Below are 21,890 nucleotides of genomic sequence, written 5' to 3' on the forward strand. Positions count from 1 at the left end.
AAGTGTGAATCCAAACAGGATCTAAATACAATCTTCCCTGACAGAAAACAGAAATCAATATAGCAAGAACATGCAATCTGTAAGGAGTAATGTGTGCACCCAGTTCTGTCAGCAAAAAACACAATAGCAGATGACACAAAGTAACCCCCCACCACTAGAAAATAATCTCTTCCATCTCCCTGAACAATCAAGATACAATGATGAGTAAGCATTAAACAGTCCAAGTCTCATCATTTCATAATGCTGTGGTTCTGGAGTGTGCTTTATTTCAGATGCAGGGAAGACCTTTGTATTAAACATTAATGTAACATAATGGAATCCAGATTTATACACACTAGCATCACTCATAGGGCTCAGCAGGTTCATTATTAGTCTGAAATGGAACAGAAATGTACATTCTTATGTAATCTCTGATAATAGGGTCAGTGACAGAGACTGGATTTCTTTAAGATGCCTAAAAAATCTTTAATTCAAAAACTACTATTTAACACCAACACAGCACTCAATATTGTGTAACTTAAGTGCTCGGTAATGATCACTGGTGACTTTTGTGTGTCTTGTTTTCATGATAACCCTGAATGTTTGAACTCTGAACCATTTTTTAATCATAAATCTGTCCAAGCTCTTCTTTGACCCTCTTATCAGAACAAACACATCCCAAAGCATTTTGGCAGCCTGACAGCAGCAATGGACTGAAAGTTCCAGCTTTTGAACAAGACCAATGTAAAAGGTTCACTGGGCAGGGGCTCATTCAACTCCCCACACTCAAACAAAATGTCTTGGGAAACCTCTCTCTTTGTGGCTGATAACTGTGTAAGGCTGCATGTGTCTGACACAAGATGTTTCTTGCAGGCCCCATGACCAATGAACAGATAATGGACCTCAGTGGAAAACGTAAAGCATTGCAGGACACTTTTGACTGCGGTCACCATCTAGGATCTAAACAGTACTTCCAGCACCTCCAGAGCAGAGAAGCGACCTACTTCAAAGTGATGCTGTCATGGGCTCAGCCTCTTTCCGACAGGCCTCCCCAGCAAGCCTCAACAGGCTGTTGTTAATTGTTACCAGACCCTGCTGAAACAGCTGCATGAGGTGGGCCTTGAGCAGTCGGGCATCCTTGTATCCATAGTATCCATAGTTCCAGATACTCTGAGATCAAGGTATGGAGGCTGGGTGTTACTACAGTATGCACAGTTTGTTTTTAAAGAGCTGGGAACCTGGCAAGGATGGGATTGGGCGACACAGAGCAGCTTGGATGAGGTGCAGGACCTAAACATAAAGGATGTGACTGAGATTATTATTCAGTTCTTCATCAGCAGCCATCATGAATATACCTTTGTTTTCCATGCTGTGTGTTTAGACACACAAAAACACCTGGCCTAAGAAGCAAGTGTGCAAACAGAATTGTAACCAATTGTTAATCAATCTTTTTTTTTTTCTATTAAAGAAAAGTAGATGTTGTTTACTTTGGCTCTTTTAGGAGAAAGAATGCTCTCTTTTTTATTGACTGTAATTTATTAGATGTAAAATAATTATGGCAGTGCTTTAGGAGATAAAGGTTGATTACCACATGTCCCAAAGGTCATGATAAGGGATATGGAGAAATGCAGGGATTGCATTCTGCAAAAGAAGGGAGGGATGATAATTTCAAAAATATCTTAAATTAAACTATGTGCAGATGGACAAATATCAGCTGGGATAAAAGCCAGTGAACTCCCTGCCATCTGTGACACTCGTGTACTGAGGTTGTTATAAGTATGTGCATTGTGTTCAAATAGCCTTACAATGATGATTTAAAGTTGAACCTCTGCTCTTGTTTTAGAAATACCCGAATTTCCTGTCTACTAAAGTTCAATATGACTGTACCAGTGGGCAGAACCTGGCAGAGGATCTGCAAAGTATAATGGTAGCTTAGATATTCAATAATTATGTTCTCTTGTAGGGAAAGAGTTTGCTGCAGGCTTGAAAGCAGGTTCAGATCAGGGTTACGGATCAACCTATCAGAGCAGGGATTAGAAACAACCAATCAGAGTAGTGCTAAGAATAAACCAATCAGTACAGGCCTTACAAACACCCAATCAGATGAGGCTTTGGAAACAATCAAACAGAGCAGGACTAAAAATTAACTAATAGGAGCAGTCTTAGAAACAACCAACCAGAGCAGGGATTAGAAATAACCAATCAGAGCAGGGATTAGAAATAACCAATCAGAGCAGGGATTAGAAATAACCAATCAGAGCAGGGATTAGAATTAACCAATCAGAGGAGGGATTAGGAACAACTATGATCTTTAGATAGTCAAAAAAAATGTAATGTTTTTTGCCTACAGCAAAGGTGTACAAAATGTCCTTAATAAGAGGAAATAAGCACACATTTTAATGAGTAGTGTGTCTGTGTCTCTGTCTTGTTTCTTTATACTTTTGTATAATATTGTAAGAGTTTTTGATTTATATATCACTTCTCAACCTATTATCCTGCCAACACCTTCCCAGATCTTCCAAACTCACAAAGCAACTCTCCTTCTCTTCAACTATACTTCTTCTGTCTGTGTTATTCTTTATCATTAAGGTCCTCTTATGCAACATGTGTTTTGTGAATGTTCCCATTGCAGACAGGGTTGTGGCAGCTGCTGCAGCAGTTTCTGAGGGTCCAGCAGCACTTCCCAGTGTGACTTCTACAACAACACCAAAAGTGGATCCTTCTACACTTCCCAAACCGATGGACCTGAACCCCAAACCAAACTACGCTGCCATGTGCAAAGTGGACCCATTACACTGTCTAAGCTGATGGATCTGATGGAAGCTGATGGAAACTAAAACCAAACTTTGCTGCCACATTGACACCTCACCCCCAGGCTTCTGCAGTGCCTGAACCTCCACCTGCTGCAGGGCCAGAAGTTCCTTGTTATCACCTGCAATCCTTTACTTACTGTTCCCAAACCACACCCACTACTGAATGCTAATCCAGTTAACAAAGTCCATGCTGCTGATATGACTTGATTTGATAAATATATGAGATGGAATTTATTAGCTGACAAAACAGCCAATGAAGCCAATGAATTAGAGAATGATCTAGCAGAAGAAGAAGACAAGAGGAAAAAGAAGGAAAGAGACATCTCTCGCACACGAAAAAGAAAAAGCCACCCAAGCAGACATACATTATTATCACATACAAGCTACACCTCACAGCTCATAATCTGAATGGTGTAAAGGTGAAAGATATGTAGCAACATCTCTCATGGATTCTTTTGAGTGGCTGAATGGATACAAATTTGGATTTGGGTTGCACCATGTGGACTTTTGACACAAACCGGCCGAGGACTATTATCACCCACTATTATGATGTCCTTTTGCCAGATGATTAGAAGATACTTTATGGACCATATCCCCAGACCTTCAACTGGAGCACTGCCAGTGCAGCATACCAGGTTAGACAACACCACCCCACAATCTTATATCAAGTTCTGGTTGTTGGTTTTATAAAGGAAGTTGGAGAGCTGATGGAAAGGGGCTGAGATTCTGCGACAAATTTGTGCATACTCCATAGCAATAGCAATAGCAATAATAGAGATGTTGCATCAAGATTGATGAGGATGTGCAGGTGCTCAAGAAACTTAGTGTTACTGCTACTGCTTCTCCGTGTCCTGGCCTTCTGATGGCACTAACAACCACATCAACTGCAACCAGAGATTACTGAATGCCCTGGAAGCAGCAAATATTTCCACCCCAGGTAGCCACCATAGCTGCTTCCCGAAGTGAAATATGACCAGTATATTTTTGAACCACATGGTTACATCCAAGAAAATAAACACTAATAAGATATTGTACATTTTATGTATCATAACAAATGTTTCAGGTATTGTGGGTTAGCAGCATATAACATGAGAAGAAGCCTGGCTGCAGGTCTCCCTAATTCACAGTAAATGAAAAATGCCATGGTCTGTTATCTGGTTAAATTAATTGCTAGCAGGTGATGTGTGTGTTTTTGGGTTAATAACTGAGACTAATAAATGTGAGAAGTCCTTAATAGGGTTTTAAAAAAAGTCTTTCTTCCTCCTGCAGGCTTCCAGAGTTCACCCCTGAGAAATTCAAGAGGATCAAAGGGACTCTGTACTTTGGCTTCAACCATTACACTTCAGTTCTTTCATTCCCAGTTGAATCAGCAGGATTATGAGGGTGACAGGTGGGTTGAAAATAAAAAAAAAGACTCAGGTAACATAAACAATGCCTACATACAGGAAAAGAAGTGCCATAACCCGCCTGCCTGCTCAAGACTTGACTGTGGTGTGAGTTCCATAATTGATCAAAAGTAAATATCCACTCTAATATAAGATTGTACAGGACCACCCATGATCGAACCTATGTTGAATCTGGCTCTTTCTGGCTAAAGATCACTCTATTTTGATTCAGGAAAATTCTTAAGTTCATCATGGATGAGTATGGAAACCCACCCATATACGCCAGAGCATGGGATCTTAGAGCAAGAAAACTACAGTCTCTGGTACACTAGGAAAAAGGCAGTAGATATAACAGTCTTGTAATAATGTCAGTTCATTAAATGCTGTGAATAAAAACACAAATGTTCAAAGTAATCATACCTGTTTTACAGCTCATGTTTTAGATGGAGTCGATCTGAGAGGCTACACAGCCTGATCATTAATGGACAACTTTGAGTGGGCTGCTGGCGATTTGAGCGATTTGGACTTTTCTTTGTGAACCGCTCTAACCTCACTCTTCCGTGCATCCCTATAAATTCAGCATCTCCATATGCCTCCATCATCTCTTACAATGAATTTCCAGACCCTGCCCTAGAACCCCATGACTGTTTGAAACCTAATCCTGAAAGTAAACCTGCACATTGAAAAGCAATGCAAATACTGTGGAACATTAGACAGTGATATTAGACAGGTGCTTAACAGAATAATAATGGTATTTGCTTTGTTTATCTTCACTCTCCTGACTTCTTGGACCTGCAGTTTTCACCTCATGATGCTGGCACTTTACATCACCTTGGCGTTTCTCTCTATGTGAGCACACTCGGGATCATCTTTGTTTTGTATGGCCTCTTGAAGATAAAAAAGAAGGTGAAGAGCAGCTGTGGAGACGGTTAAGTTGGAGAGAATGTGAGGACAGTTTAACTGAAGTGATTGAATTAGATCACACACAACTAAGTTGCCAAAGAATAGATGGTGGTATTTAAGCATTTTTAAAGAAATATGCTGATAGGCTATATGAGGCCACAAATCCAGTATGACATAAAAATAACAAATAAATTAATTCCTTATGATGTTGAAGTACACTTTAATGCCTGTGAATAATATAAATGCTAGACTAATAACAGTTAGCCCCCTGTACCCTGGCTGTAATTTACATAATTATTATTATATCATCTGATCTAAAGCTGGATTAATGGGCCATAGCTGCTTCAGTGTGTATTTATTTTTAATAAATAAAAACTATTTTTTTGGGTGTTTGTCAGTGACATTTAATTACCTCTGGGTGGCGCCAGAGAATTATTTTCTGTTGCCACAACAACATGTTTCACATTGATTAAATATTTAACAGAAATGTAAGCTTAGGGTATAAAATAAACACAGAAAATGTATGAGTCAGGCAATAAAACATGTCTGTTTGCTGTGGTGTTCTGTAGGTTTAGGAGGACTATATTCTTTTGATTAAAAAGGAATGAAATAAGGATAAATAAGGATGATTGATAAAAGAGTTCAGCCCTGATGTGACCTGCTTTTTGACGAAGCAATGCATGCTCATTGTCCAAATGGCACACCTTATTTATGTATTTGAAAGCTTGAGGGTACATCATGAATCCTCAGAATCTCAACTGAGTTAGCTTTGATTCTATCTGCATTGATTTAGGGCTAATCAGAGAAGGAGGGGATTTTCAAGGACTCTTCAATGTCTTAAGGACACATCCCCAGGCTTTTGGTTTGAGCTGTGTGTCTACTCACTGACATAATCCACATAAACAGGGGCCTAACAGGGCAAATACACATCTTCTCTGCTCCCACCTGCTGAGATACCAACCTCTGGTCTCCACGGTGACCAACTTTCTCAACAGGATGTGCGCATTAATGCACGGCGGGTGTCCGTTCTGCGTGCTCTTCCCGGCTTGCTCCTCAACAGCTCAGATCAACAAGGGGTCTGTTCAATATCTAAAACCCCAGAGCCTGTCAGGATGGGGTATGAGTCAGACAGCAGGAAAACACATTTGCTCATCTTCTCGCAAAATGTTTTGAGGTCATGTTGATTAACTTGCATAAAAGTTTGATGACTTGCACATGTACTGTTGCCCGCATGCTGACCTCTGGGTCATACACACTTGTATAAGATACAAGCATGACACACGATGTAGAAATAATAAAGCGTTTGCAGTAAATATAAAAAAAAATATTGTCACCGATACTTAAAGCAGGGTACTGATAATAGTGAATTAACATTTAAATGTCACCTCATGTCACAAGAGTTGTCATATTAAGCCTTTCACTTCTCAAGTGCTATCTGTGTCCATGACAACCTTGTATGCACAAACAAACTTACATCTGCTTCTCTGCTCAGCCTCACCATGCTGAGTTTTGCACTGGTGCAAAGATGAGATTCGATGCTTTAATCGAATGCTTGCTGGGCGGAAGTCTCCCTTTTGTGTCATGAAGGGAGAGTGATGGTGATTGCAAACTGCTGCTTGCCATCACTGCTTTCTCAGTATTTCTTCTGTTGCTTTCATCAAGCATAGAAGAGCGAAGAAAATAGTCAGTTTGCTCTCGTGTGTCATTTGTTATTGTTGTAAATCCTGGCTGAACGTCATGAGTTCTCACATGTTACATGTTTCACACAACAAGAGCTCATATTACACTTAACCAGAGTACTGAGTCCTTGAGAAAAGTGGGAGTGTTGTTTTTTTTTTCTCTCTTTCCAGTAAAGAGGCTGCGATGTTCCTATTTGAAACACTATCACAGGAAAACATTATTGTTGAAGAATTGTGTGGGATGGGACGCTGGAATTGGATCCTACCAAAATGGAGGAGGAATATTTTCATTCCAATAATAGCAATGTGATAGTTTAAGAATGTTTCCAGCTGAGCTGTTGGGCCCAGTATGATCCAAAACCCAGAGTGAAATGCTGGGTGTCACTCCTTAAAATGATGGTAAACACATGTATAAAAAAAAACATAGATATAGGATAGAAAATAGAATATATAACCAGAATTACAGATTATTAATGGCTGACAGAACTCCATATACTGCATTTTGGGGCAAATAGACAAAACACTTTTAACGCTGCCTTATACTCAGTATCACAAAAGTGACTAGACCAAAAAACTTACATTTTAAGTGAGCTGATGGTGATGATGAGTAGGAGATGCCCAATGACAGGTCCGTCACTTTTTAGGGGCCCCAGGAACAAAACTGTTGTCGTTTGCAATATGTTGTTTTACAAGACACCGGATGCAAACAAAACATAATTTAAAGACCAATGTGTCATCGTGGGAATGGGTTCAGTGCATTAGACAATTTAATTAGCAAAATCAGAAACAGCATCTTTGAAGAGTTAGACTAATAAAATGTGGTTGTGTGTCACGTCTGCATCCCCCTGGCAACCTCAGATGTTTTAAAGTAGCTTGTTTTTGTGTGTTACTTTTATGAGTCTAATTGGGGTAATATATGTTCCCTCCCTCTCTCTACACACACACACAAACAACAACCCACGTATATAAATGAGAAGCACTTGTTTTAAAGTGTGTTAGAGAGCGCTGCTGTGTTAGTGGTGAAATCCCTCAGAGGGAATCCTGCTAACTCAGTTTGAAATCACCCTATGTTTTTATTGAGATCATTATCACAAATATTGCCTCTGACAGAATCAATTTCCTTGTTTTGTGCTCTGTGGTGCCATATCGGCTAAATGTTGCATTCTTCCTTTGCGACTCCCTCTTTACAGGTCCCTGCACGAAATAAAGCAGGAATGGAAACTGGAGCAGGAAATTGAAAAGAGGGGTCCTGTTGTGTTGTGGAGGCTGCTGTGCCTACTGCTATTTCCTCTGAACATGCCAGTCCTGTGCACTCCCCAGATGTATATGTGTGTGCCCTGGCTAATAATTCCTCACAGTGCATGAGGGGAAAATTCTGGTCAGACGTGTAATGCAGTATTACTCACATACCTGCTGTTGCTGTTTCATAGAGAGAGTCATTACATTTTACTGTTGGGGCACCGACATGGGCAGCAGTATGCCTTTTGGCATCCTCACTTTATCTTGGCTCGTTCTTCTGCGTGCGGCATGGTTGGCTGTAGCACTTCAAAGGACATGCGGCAGGATGCACACAGCAGCTGGTGTACAGTTTGGTGTTTCTCTGTGGCTTAGACTCCTCAGTAATATTTACTGAGTGCCAAAGCCAGTTTAGAGTCTCTGCTGATTGTAACACTTACTTTTCAGAAGTGAAAAGAGAAACATGAGACGCCACAGTCTGCTTTTGGATTTCACTTTTTGTTAAGATTTGAATTTTGCTTGGTGCTGTTGCGGTGCAGTGGTTTGCATGTTCTCCTGATGCCTGTGTGGGTTTTCTCCTAGTATGACACATACCAAAGTCATGTGTGGAGACACCTGGGAGACACCAGAGAATTCTAAAGACAAGTTCTGATTGATAAGATTTTGTTCTATGCACATGCAGAAAGTTAGAAGTAATTTCTGTGGTATTTCTATTAAAGGTAAGGTAAGTGCAAGCCAGCGCTGTTTGAGAAAATGGACAGCTCGGACCTTTGTGGAGTCATTTGCCAAATAAAAAAAAGACATGCTGGTCTTGACAATGGCATATTGCCACAGAGCTGGTATCTCTCAGGAGCATTTTTCAACACATCAATGGACAGTCTGACCATTTGAGATTTGGATCAGCTTCTACCCAGAACCTAAAGAACAACATGTTTGCATGCAAGGTAAGGATTCCTGTTGGATTATCCTGATCTATTTTGACGATTATAAGAGCTGAGATTCAGCATGAGCCCACAAGCCCACAAGTGAATGTGGACTCATTCAGCTTCTGCCCTTATCACCTGATTAAGCACCTTTTCCTAAATATTAAGAAAAGTCTCAGTGGTTGTTACTGTATTGGTATTGACAGTAATCACTCTGTGGAGGTCCAACATGCGACTTTCTAGAAAAAATTATAAACAGACATTATGATCGAGCATTACACTTAGATTAAATGAAAAATTAGTAATAGACTATGTCAGACAACATTTTGCTGGGCCACAAACGTATCAATCGCTATATATACTCAGGGAGGCAGACATAATATTAGAGTGAGACTAAAGAGTAAAAAAGATAAGAGATGACAAATGAACATTTCCATTTCTAACTCTAGCTGAAAGTCTGTTTTCTAGCAGCTTCCTCGGCACATGTTTATTACCATAATGGATGACAGCCTGCATGCAATCAACTGTCAGGCCATTATGTAACAATGTGACATCTGCACAAAACTTCAACATTTCTAAACAGATAATTGCAAAGTGCTGCAGTCACAGAATGTGTTCGAACAACTTTTGTCTGGCAGGTTGGGGCTGTTTGAAAATCCTAATTAGGTCTGGCTGTCTGGTGTGCCACTGGTCTCCAGGAAACAATTAGCAACAGCCCCATCATGCCAGGATGCAGTCCGCCATTCTCCCACCAGGTTCACTCACCCCGCTGAGTGAAACCTGTGCTGGTGTCTCCTCAATCTGCATAACAAACACTGAGGAACTTTTAGGATCATCAGGTAGAGGAGTGATTTAATTAGTTATACGAGAGCCTTGTTGCACATATTGGAAGATAATGGAACATAGCAAATGCTGTACACATGGGCTTGTTTGCACTACAGGAAACCCATCTGAAAATCAGAGAGGAGTTTAGAAAAGAGTTTTCTAGCATTTTCAACAGAACACGTATGGAAATAGAGTCATTTTATAGAACCTAGCATATTTATTTTCCTTCCTACATGCACACACTTAGTCTTAAAGATCATGACCTTGTCATGATCTTGGATCATCATCCTCCCTGAGCTTCTCCTCTGCTTGTGGAACAGGTAAAACTCTTTTTTTGCCAAATCAGGTGAACACAGTGGGTGTTGGATGAGTTCAGTTTCACAGTCCAAGATCCCAGCCATCACCACTGTAAACCTGTGGACTCTTCTCAGCTATCTCAGCAGTGCAGCAGGCTCCTGTAATACTCTTTTTTTCCAGGAAGTTCACCAGCTTTGGAAATGTATTTGTCTGTCCTTGGAGGTGAACTCAGTGCCCTCTAGCTGTTTAAAAAAAAAAAAGTTTTAAAAAAGCATAAGTACCATCTGTGTAAAGGACACTCACCAGCCCTGATGTTTGACATTTATTTATTATGATTGGTTTGTGTTATCACTGTCAGCTGTTGAGTCATGCGGCTGTCATTTTTTTCCATCCACAGAACACAAAGCGTGTCATTGTGGGATGTTAGCAGAAAGCAGTCTGTCCCATTACGGACTCTATATGTTACCAGTCCACTAGCAGCGGCTAATGAATCAGCAGATATAAATTGCTACTTGCAGGACACAGTTTCCTGTCGTCTATTGAAAACAGAAACAATATCATCCTTGTCTCCACTGCACTTTTTCTTCATCGGCTACTGTGACATACCAGTGAGGCACAACATCCCAGATACTGACCTTTGTCATCTCGCTCCCTTTCACTCTGCAACAAATACAAAAATGTGGAAAAAATGAAACTGGGTTACATGGAGTTTTTATTTCAGTGCCACCAGTTGAATCCAAATGAGTCACTGTGTGACTCATATATGCCATTCGCTGCCTCCACCGCTGTACATGTGAGTTCAGTGTAGTCACACAAAAGAGGACCTGTTGACATTTACAATTTTTAGCCAAAACATGAAACTCTTTCCTAATATGAACTGTACATGGAATGTGAGAAGTCACTCTCAATAGTTTTGCCTTCATATTTGAAAAGTTTGGTTCAGTTAAAACAATCTCTGCTGTGGTTGCTATGATGGTACGGACCCTGCAAACAAACTCTGATGTAGACTAGTAAACAGACTTAAATGGAGTATGCGAGCTATGCTAACACAATCAGCAGGGGGCAACACAAAATAATGTGGAGGGCACCAGCATCAGCATGTCAGCTTATGATCTGTGACTATACATGTTTTATGCTGTATCCTTTAAAGGAAAAATGCCAACGTGAATTCTAAGCAAATCAGGACTTTTAGAATACATTTCTGCTTCTGTGTTAAACAAATTGCATGTGTAACTGAGACATTCAGCCAACACAAAAATGTGTTCTGTAAGTGCAACGCTGACAAGTGAATCCCCCAAAAATGTGTTAAAACATCCAACGGCTAACAAGATGAAGCTTCAAACCTGTTCTGATTACACTATGGAAGGTTGGTACATCTTTTTTTACATTTTATGGCATCCACAATGCATTAACAATAACCAACCAGATTTATCCATAACAGTATGATGACTGTAGGGATGGAAGAAACAATCAATCAATGAATGATCAAACATTTAATTGTCTTCATGGATTAAAACCCCACAGAACAAACAGTTGATTTGTGAATGGATGGATATATTTCTGAAATGTTTTGTGATCTATTTTTCTTTAAGGTGATCATGTGACCTTTCTGTGAAGACTGTTCACTGTTCAAAGATCAGCTGGACAGCTCTGACTAACTAGACAGCAAAATGAAGCTTCAGTATCTGTTACAGCATGATGTTCTACTCCACTGTGGAAAAAAAACTCTCCACTGACAGTATTTTATTTTTTTTCTTGATTTGACAACCCAACCTAAATGTTCCATGGGGATTTTTATTAAAAAGTGTCATCTCTGGATAATTATCATTTGGCTTTCTGTGTGACTGTGTGAAACTGTCATTTCACTCTCAAGTCATTTCCATTGAGTAGAATCTACAGGATGTAAATTCTTTTATATACAAAGAAACTGCGTACTGCTTTGAGTGCATGTGTGTGAAATTAATTAGCATGTTTGAAAGTGCATCGTTTTTATGTGAAGCATTTTTTGATTAGCAGTGGAGCTGGATCATGCAGGTCCTAAGAAATATTACTTGAGTGGTTCTTGTTTTTAAAGGTCACCCACTAGATAATCAGGCATAATTTGTGGTGACTGGCTGAAGTGTTATTTTGGCTTTTGTGCATAGATTTACGAGTGCTGTGACTAAAACGTATAAAATGACAACTGAAAGAAGTGCAACATAATATTCATGCTATGGTTTATAGACCTGTCTCCTGCTGCATGGCCAGTTGGTTAGATGTATTTAGAACCAAGACATAAACATAAAGACATGAAGATGTATTAGTCCAAACCTTGCAGATCCGGATCCAGCAGCACACTCCATTCATTGTCAGCTGTGTGACTTCTGACCTTCATCACAGCCAGCTTCTGTCACTCTCATACCCTCAGCTGTGTCTCTCAGGGTCTTAATCTCTGGCTATGTTCCACCATCCATATTTCTACACTATTTAGTTGCCAGAAAAAGACTTAGTCAAATGGAGTATCAGGATTTTCCACTACTTCTAGTTGCATTCTAGCCTGCCTCGCTGTCTGTTTTAACCAATAATCCTCTATGCAGCTGTGAAGAAAGTGCAAAGTAAATGTAGCATCAAACATTTTGAGTTGAATTATATGAGCAAGAGGTTAAAATTCCTCTGTGTGTTTTAGTGTATCCAAAATGTGAATACAAATTGCACGCATACTTAAGCCTATGCTTAATTTTTAAGAGCAGCTTTATACTAAAAGTATTTTAGACATTTATAAATATCATTAACTCTGGAAATGACGCCTATAACCATCCTGTAACAGACAAGAACCAATAACCATTAATACATGCATTACAGTACACTACACGGTGATGGTACAACAAGTGTGCAGTTGTGATAATTGTACACTTCACTGAACTAATGTAGAGCTGTCTGTTTAACCCCAGATCTGTAAGCCAAACACAAAACCAACACAAAGTGACTCTTTATCCAGCAGGTTTGAGTGCACAGCCCTGGTTATGTAATAGATGATAATACACTGTTACCACAGTATTGCTGCTCACATCTGCTGTGGTAATTGCAAGTATCAAAACTCCTTTCCCACCTTGCTGTCTTTCCTGGAGCTCTCTGTCTAATGTGTTAGTGTTGTTGGAGGATTAGAGCTGTGTTCTGTTTGTCACACTGTCACAGGACATTGACTTTGTTGTTCTCCGCACCTCTTTAGTCGCTTTCAGATGTGTCTGAGGAGCATTATTGTGGAGGCTTGCAAAGAAGCGTGAAGTCTGGAATGTGCATTGTGGAGCTTTTGACTTGAGGCTCAGACAAATGTAGAAAGATATTATGATTGCATTTTTTAAATTATTTTTTATATATTATATTTATTTATTTTCTTAACTGGTTCAATTAAGCTAAATCATCTGTTAGGTCAGTGACACGTAGAATAGAAGGAAATTAGTATCCTATCTGCCAAGGTGCCTCCAGAGTCTGTAAGGGCCCTAAGAAAATTTACACAGGAGGCCCCTCCAACAAGGGCCCCTCACCATCTTTATTCCCCATAGTATTGCAAACCTTGTACATTACCACTGCTGTAGCTTTAAGGCCCTTGTAGGCCCTGACTGGACTGGGGCCTGTTCCTATTTTAGTCCACAAATGTATCCATCACCCCTAGTAGAGTCTCATTAGCTGCATTCAAAACTAGAGAAGGTGAGGAAGAGGAGGACCCGGGAGGAAAGAGATGCAGGCGTACATGATTCTCAGTGTCGGGACCCACGAGGGATAACTGAAACCATACACATTTGAACTGCTGCAACCGTGGCCGGCTTGGCTTAACAGGATTGGCTCTGTGTTTTGTGGCTCGGATACCATTAATCCCTCTTATCCACTCAGTGCACCTTAAACTGTGGAGGAAGGATATAGTGTACAGTATAGCACGCTGTTGTCCTGTTGGTTTAAAGCAGAAGCCAGCAGAGGAAAGGCCGTGAAATCCAAAACCACATTTACTCTTATACAGCGGAATCATCTGTCATTTGTACTCATGCTTTTGTAAAGGTGTAAATGATCAGCTGACATCTGTATAACATACACTGTAAAAAAGCAGAAAATTGCTGTAATCATGGTGACACAAAAACTCAAATCCCTCCATTTAAAACCAATAAAACTCACTAAACAACCAACTTAACACAGTCATAAACAATCAAAGTCACAGTCCAGCAGTCCTTCATTCAAAGGTATTTTCTTTTTTTTTATATACTAACCATATATAATCTAAAACCTGTGTAGAACAAGAGTGTACTGTATTCAGGCCTGTTTCCAGTTTCCATAATATCAATGCGCCTGCAATCAGCACGCTGTGATGAAGATCTACAGTCAGAAATCTTGCTTGGAAAGAGATCACTTGAGTCTGACAGAATATTGTCTCTTTGCTGGACTAGTGAGCTAAATCAATAAGCTGAGCATTCACGACAGAAAGGACTAAAACCCTGGTCCTTAATTGAGTTATCTGGATGCACAAACACACGCCCTGTTAGCTCCCCCCCCCCCCTCTTCTTCTGTGGGTGGCTGAAATCTTAAAATTAAATAAGATAATGGCAAAGAGGATTATTATTACATTATTCCAAAAGGGTTACAAGTAAAAAACTCTGTTCTCTGCACAGCAGTTTATAGCAGTAACAGCCATATAACAGCAATTTCCCCCCTCTCTTTATCATATGTGGCACATTTGCATGCTCCAGCGTCTTCACCAGTTCCCCTTTCCCTTTTTTTTTTTAAATTGCATTAACCTACAGTGTGTGAATGTGCTAACGTTAGCTTATCTCCTAAAACATAATGCTTGGCTCTCTGGAGAATTCCCCTGCTATCATCGGTTTGATAAAATTGATCTTCCCGTCATAAACGTGCAGGAAATCCATCCGCTGCTGTCAAAGCAATATTACAATGAAGGCATACAGTGTGTGTTTCCTGAAGATCTTGGATGACTCGGGAGCTCAAATACAATTACCAGTCAGTGTTTGGAAGAAAAACAGCAAGATTTAATGAAGCATTTGTGCTTTGAAAGGCCTGTACTGGCATTTCTGCAGAGTTGTTGACAGTGATTGGGTGCACAAGCTGCTTCAGTTAGAGGAATTAGTTGTGGCTTATTAGTATTTTGGCATGATGAAGACAGAATGCATATGCTTTTTAACAGACAAGAATAGAAAATAAGCTTGTGCTTTCATTGCAGAGTAGGATTCCCTGGCCGTGTTTTTCAAGATTTTACATCAGTTCTCTGTGGATAACAGGACTGCCATGTAGAAACATAGATCTGAACCTGCCACACAACCTCCCTACTCCTCAGATCTGGCATTTTTTCCTTTTCCTGAGATGAAGGAGGGCAGTGGGTTGCCATTTTCACAGTGATGATGTGATGTGCCACTCTGGGCCACTTTCTGGTCATGTCATGAACACACTTCATGGCAGGCACTTCATCTTCAGTTTTTAACACTAGTCCCATTCCTCTGAAGTGTTTCAGCTGAAGGAATAGATAACCTGACCTGTCTTTCTCTGCTACCCTCATTATGGAGATGGTATTACTGTGGTAACAAGCCACAAGGAAGCTTTACTGATGACTGAAAGTGATGTAAAACAACAGGTGAAAACATAGCTTGAATTCAAAAATCATGATGGCCCCTGACAGGTACAGAAACCAGATCTCCTGGATGAAAGACCAGCATGAGGGATCCTCTTCACGTCTCCACAAGCGTATCGATCACTCCTACCAACCCTAAGTGACCCTATATTGCTATATCAGCTGTATCTGTAGTCATCTTTTGATTCGTCGCACATTTGTATGTTGAGTAAGTGCTCTGTTGTGATATGCAAGAAAGCTCCAAGTGTTTCTCTCCTGCTTCAGCTTCACAGATCTGCCACTGTGATGATGGGTGTAAGACATGAGCTGACAGAAGCAATTCAGAGAAGATCAATAAGTGGACAAGAAAACAAGAAACAAAGTTGTACATCAGGTGAAGTGTTTGAAAGAAGTCATTGCCACAGATTTGTGTGGATCTTTGAAGATCTGTGAACAAAGATGGAGCCTCACCAAAATCACACAGCAAACATTTTAGGTTACTGTGTGCTCCCTTTTAGAGCATAACCCTCTGCAGAGGTATAATATATCAACAGGTTAACTGTCAGACATTGCAGAGTTAACATACATAACAGTTTGGCCAATGACAATGATTTATAGTTACATATGTGTTCAGAATGGTCGTCAATAGAAAACCAACTTAACAGTAAGTATGGGCAGAAAGCATCTCATGTGTGGTTAATCAAGGATCAGAGAACTTAGTGAGTACATTTGTAACTCTTCAGTCTCAGTGCAGTTTGTTCTAATGTTATTAGGATGAGTGGGTGGTTGGATGTCTCAGTCATGTTGCAAAGCTGCTCAGGGACAGTCTCCCTTTTTGTCTCATTGAAACTGAGATGCAAAAGGACTGCCTTCCATATTTATGCCCATGTCAATGATTGACTTGTAGAAGAAAGATGAAGTGCTGTTCTTGTGTGTTCACTTCACTGTTCCTTCATTAACCAACCTGCAACAAGAAGCCTCACTATCGTCTGGAGGTGGTCAGAAACAGTATCAACAAGCTTACAGACTGACACCAATGCAGCCATTCAAGCCCTGGAGTGTATTCAGTAGAAGACAGTGAGTATATGAGAGCTGGTTCAGGTGAATTGGTCCCTCAATCTGCTCCATGTCTTTCATATTTCTCTGCATGCAGTCTTTACAGCACATAAACTCTGGATGTGTCCCTGCTTACTGGTGAGTGCTTATTATGTTGTCAGTGGAGAGTGTGGCCGGGTTGAGTTGTCCTATCTATGTTCAAATCTGCTTTCTTTAACTCCCTAATATGGATGTGCCCATTTGACTGGATACTTATTATGCTGTCAGTGTTTTTCTTAAGAGAACAGCTCCACTGGGTTGAGATGTTTCTTTACAGATGAGCCTGCACTCTCTCTAAAAGCGAGAGCGCCAGTGTTTACATAATTCCAGGCTGACTGCTGCTGCTGCTGCTGCTGCTGCATTTTCGGCAAGCATCAGGTGTCCTTTCAAGCCTGACAGTAATATATAGGGCTGCTGTTGTGCAGCACTTACATCAGTGCTTTGGATTAGTGACTATGAGCACATACTGTGCACTGCTGGATGCCAGGTATTTAAGGACACAGTCACAACATAAGTGCAATTCATCACATTTCTTTGTCAGCCTGTGTGTGAGCGTCCTCTCTTCTGCTGCTCCCTCTCCATGTGTGTTTACTGGTCTGTGCTTCTTTAAACGGAAGATATCTTCACAGGTTTGCTTTGATTGTGAAAAATAACTTTATGAATGACATTTCAAGGGAATGAAACCTAATTAAACCTGTGCTTATTTGATATGCTGTCATTTTATTTTCAAACCACTGCTTGATTTCTTTATTGTGAGATGCAAAAAAAACGTATTACTTCACTCATGCTGGTAATTAAAGACTTCTTTCAAGGACAGGGTTGCTGGCTGTTCACATAAAATATATAGAATAGTAATACTATTTCACCAAGGACACCAATACAATGGAACAATTGTTTGTGACAGCAGCTTCACAGGGCCCAGCACTGTTCAGAGTAAGTCCACACACATTTCTTCTTCTTTCTGTGGTTCATATTGCATCATCTCAGAAGGTCTTATACAGACAGATGTGTGTCTTTCCTAATCAAGTCCAATCAGTATCATCAGACAGCTGGACTCAGATGAAGGTGTAGAACCATCTGAAGGATGATCAGGAGAAATGGATGCACCTGACTTCAATATATGAGTCACAGCAAAGGCTCTGATACTTAGGACCATGTCATACTTCACTTTTTCTTTGTTAATACATCTGCAAAAAGTCTGTCAGTATGGGGTGCTGTGTGTACATTAATGAGGAAAAAAATTAAATGACTTCAATGATTTTAGCAAATGGCTGCAATATAACAAAGAGTGAAACATTTAAGGGGGTCTGAGAACTTTCCGTACTCACTGTATGTTTGTGAAACCTAGGCACTAAAGTCACTAAATTAAAAGGGGAGTCAAAGGGTGATTTAGATTTAGATTTAGACTAAGGGGTTTTTGAATTTTGTGAATGCTGTGTCATTCTAAAGGAGATAGATTAAGATTAAGATTTAGAAACCTTTATTAGTCCCACAATGGGGAAATTGCATTTTTACAATAATAGCTTTTTTTGTTTAAAATAGAAAGTAAGAAGTTTTCAGCTTTAAATAGACTTATAACAGAATAACAAATATAGACCTTAAGTTCACAAATAAAACAGTTTTAATGAGCATTGCAAATATTACAGTACAGTACAGTAGTAGAGTATTAAATGAAAATAATATAGTGTAGCAAAAAACAGTTTTTCTCTCTGACCTGCGCTCTGTACAGCAGCACAACTCGCTTCATTCATGTCTCTGTTCTCACTGACATCATTTTCCTCTCAGCTGTCAATCATCCAAACCCCGCCTCCTGCGGAAATAGCTTCTTCGGCACGTGATTAATTCAGTATGGCGGAGCTGCTGGCTGAATGATTGCTTTACTGTACCGACGGGTCCTAAAACCCCGCACCGTGGATGCTCCCGGAGAGTGGGAGAAAAGCAGCCGCTCGCACCCGCAACTCAGGTAGTGTTTTGTTGTGTGTTTGTACGACAGCGCAGTTTTTGGCTAGAGAGAAGCACGACTGGAAAAGTTGTGATTTATTTCTGGTTGTTGCACTTTTATTAGAGAGAGAGAGAGAGAGAGAGAGAGAGAGAGAGAGAACCGCTTTGCTTTACGTGACTTTTTCAGTGACTTTGCGTAGTATGTTGTTGTCAGCAGAAACTTAAGTGTTGCGCAAGACAAGTATTGTTGTTATGTTTGCAGTGGAATAAAATTAAACGGTCTCCTTTACGTGTTGTTACGTTACAACATCGTAACTCACTGTTACTTTAGCTGCTGGTTATGTGGGGTTGTTAATCTCACTGTTAGCTGTGTAGTTTCACACTCGTCTCAAATGTGCTGCCACGTTAGGACAAATAATGTACAGCTACACGAAATTTTCAGAGACAGTAGAAAGCTGTGTGTGTGTGTGTGTGTGTGTGTGTGAGATGGAGGATTGTGCTGAGGTTGAGCCGCCGCTGCCACAGCTTTGGGTGTAAACTTGTGTCTTCATGCAGTGTAAACACAGACAGCAGCAGCAGGGCTGTGCCTCTGCTAAGACCAAACCTTCACCAGTGGAAAGTATTCCCTCAGCGTTGCAGGCTGCTGGAGGACTGCTGTCACATGCTTGTAAACTCGATGCCCCACGGCAACAAGGTCACAGCAGACCTCGGATGGATGCAGATGTAGTAAACTGGCTGTCTCAGTGTGGTCGGCAGTGTTTTGGAGTTTGGAAGGCAGGGGGTACAACTGAAGATGCACTGGAGGTAGACTGGCAGGCTATAGGCTACTGACCCGCTTCAACAGGCAGGTCTATAGGCTGGTGTTGTTGTGGAGGAACCTGCTGCACGCTGCTGTTTTAGTTAGTTCAGGTTTTTGCCTGGCCTCTTCTTAAACAATAAGAAAACTAAACTTTTCAAACACTTATTGTTTCCTCCAAAAGTGTTTATTTGACAACATATTTGATGTTTAACAATATATATGGCAAGTGTGTGTGCATGTGTGTGTATACAACAACAACAAAAACAAAGCGAATAAATACACAGGCATACATGTGGGTCATCAGCTCCAACACTCATGCAGATCTTTTTTTAGTCGTCTTTGCTCATATCCCCTTTTTATATGGAACATTTATGGACATTGTTCACTTTCATGTTACTCATAGTTTCGTTCTTTGCGCCTAACATCCAGATATCTGCATGCGGTTTAGTCTTATGCTATGTTGAAAGTAACTCTTAAAGAGACAGTTCACCCCAAACTGGCATGAAATCTTCATATTACTCCCATTCTCTCCAGTACTAATTATCCATCTGGATTGTTTGTATGTGAGTCTACCGAACCGATCACACCACTGTGCATCTACCCATGAAGAACTTTTTGTGCATGTTGACTTCTGCGCAGTAATACAGCTGTAGTTCCATAGAAAATAGTTCTCAAATGAAATGACTCCCCCCAAACTCTGTGGTGGTTCTTGAGGAACTGGATCATGATGTCCAGAAAGACACTTTACTTTTTTTGTTTTTTTCATGGTGTAATATGAGATTTAAGTCACAAATGTCAGGTTTTGTTGTCCAAAACAGATGTGAGACCTTATTATAGGACACGGCACTGCCTCCGGGCTGTAATTATTTATTGGTCACATGAAGTAAACCACTGCAGAGCAACAGGGGATGATGGGTCTTGCTCACCAAGGGGTTAATTAGATCGTAATGCAAAGCAGCCACAAGAAATGTTGTGTCTTGAATAACTGGAGTGACTGACTCTGGTGAAACTCTGGTGATCGCGGTCCTGCTGTGTTTGTGTGTGTTCCTACTAAAAACAAGTTCTGACTTGACATGTAGTGTGTAATGAACATTCAGGGGTTTATTTTGTTATTAATATGCAAATCCTATTTCTGTTTCCTGTCCAGTGATCATGTTACTTGTGAAATGGGCCTTATGTGTTGTGGTTGCACTGCATTTTTTTATAGGCCACTTATGGTGGAACGATGCGTATCTCTTTCAGGGTAACTGACCCTGAAAGAGATACGCATCGTTCCATTGTGTGATTGTTGAACATTTTCATAAAGTTTAGTGTAAAGATTGATTTGATTTGTTTGACAGATTTGTTTGATAGTATCAGTTATTTAAACTGCATGTTTTAGGCACGCCTTGCTGCATCTGTGCAGAGGTTATGGATCCAAGTACGTACTGGGGTTTACTTTTCATTTAACAATCAAACATTTTCAACACCTGCAGTAAATTAAATCAACCTCATATGTTAAGTTTGTGTGTGTTCACACATTTCAACAAGCATTGCTAATTGTATCTTGCGGGATGCGTTTGATGCCTGGAATATCTAAAGACTCTTTTTTGTGTGTATATTGTATTTATAGTTGTTTGATATATGATGCTGCTCCTACTACAACCTATTAATCTTAATCTTTAGTTGAGATTTACACACAGATTGTATCAATGAATGTATTCTCTGTCTCTGAAAAGTGAAGCCATTAGGTGCATTACACCTATTGCATTACACCCTGTCTTACTTGACTTATTTAGGAAATATCCCCTTGTGATTGACTTGTTACTGCTGGTATCCACTTGTTCTGAGATTCACCTTACATTCCTCTTCAGATCCACCCCTCTCTCAAATATGCTTACTTTTGCCTCAACTAAACAAGATGTTGAAGGCCACTGTGCCATAGCTAATGAGTGACATCATGTCAGCATCGTGCTGACTTGCTTGACTGTTTGTCCAACATTCCCCTCATCTATCAGTTGTACACTGGGTGACGTCACAGTTTGCTTTACGTCAATACGGCAGTGACATTTTGAAGCATACTTGTGATTCTGACAGAAAAACCGTCAAACAGAACGGTAGACTGTATATGTTAACACCTCTGAGGTATTCGAGTCCTTTTCGATGTTTTTCCTCTTAATGTGTGTAGATGCCAGGACTGTCAAACCTGTCATGGATGAACTTGTACATCACCTACTTTGTGAGTTCATAACTTTGTCTTTGTTTTCAAAGTTTGCCTCTTGTAATCTCATTAAAAAGCTCATTTAGCTCAGCAGTGTGTTTGTCAGGACCCAGGTCTGACTTTCCAACTTGCTCCCATTATTTAGCACAAGCTGGCAGTGGGAAGGCTTGCTTGTTTGTGGACATCTTCTGGATGTTGTCACACTAATGGATTCTAATGGGTTCTATT

The 21,890-nt window shown here is 40.3% G+C and overlaps 1 protein-coding gene across 2 annotated transcripts in view; it reads left to right on the plus strand.

Annotated features, from left to right (window-relative positions):
- Window positions 1–18,555: 18,555 nt before the first annotated feature.
- hdac4 (histone deacetylase 4) overlaps window positions 18,556–21,890 on the plus strand; it is a 92,715-nt gene continuing 89,380 nt past the window's right edge. The window contains exon 1 of one of the 2 annotated variants that reach the window (XM_028433782.1): window positions 18,556–18,685. Coding sequence is in view for 1 of the 2 variants with exons in the window: in XM_028433781.1 (XP_028289582.1) it covers window positions 18,637–18,685 (49 nt within the window). In the remaining variant the exon portion in view is untranslated. The remainder of the gene's footprint in view (window positions 18,686–21,890) is intronic. The other variant, XM_028433781.1, reaches the window with a different exon arrangement.

The sequence above is a fragment of the Parambassis ranga genome, chromosome 21, assembly GCF_900634625.1.
Source record: "Parambassis ranga chromosome 21, fParRan2.1, whole genome shotgun sequence".
Taxonomy (NCBI): domain Eukaryota; kingdom Metazoa; phylum Chordata; class Actinopteri; family Ambassidae; genus Parambassis; species Parambassis ranga.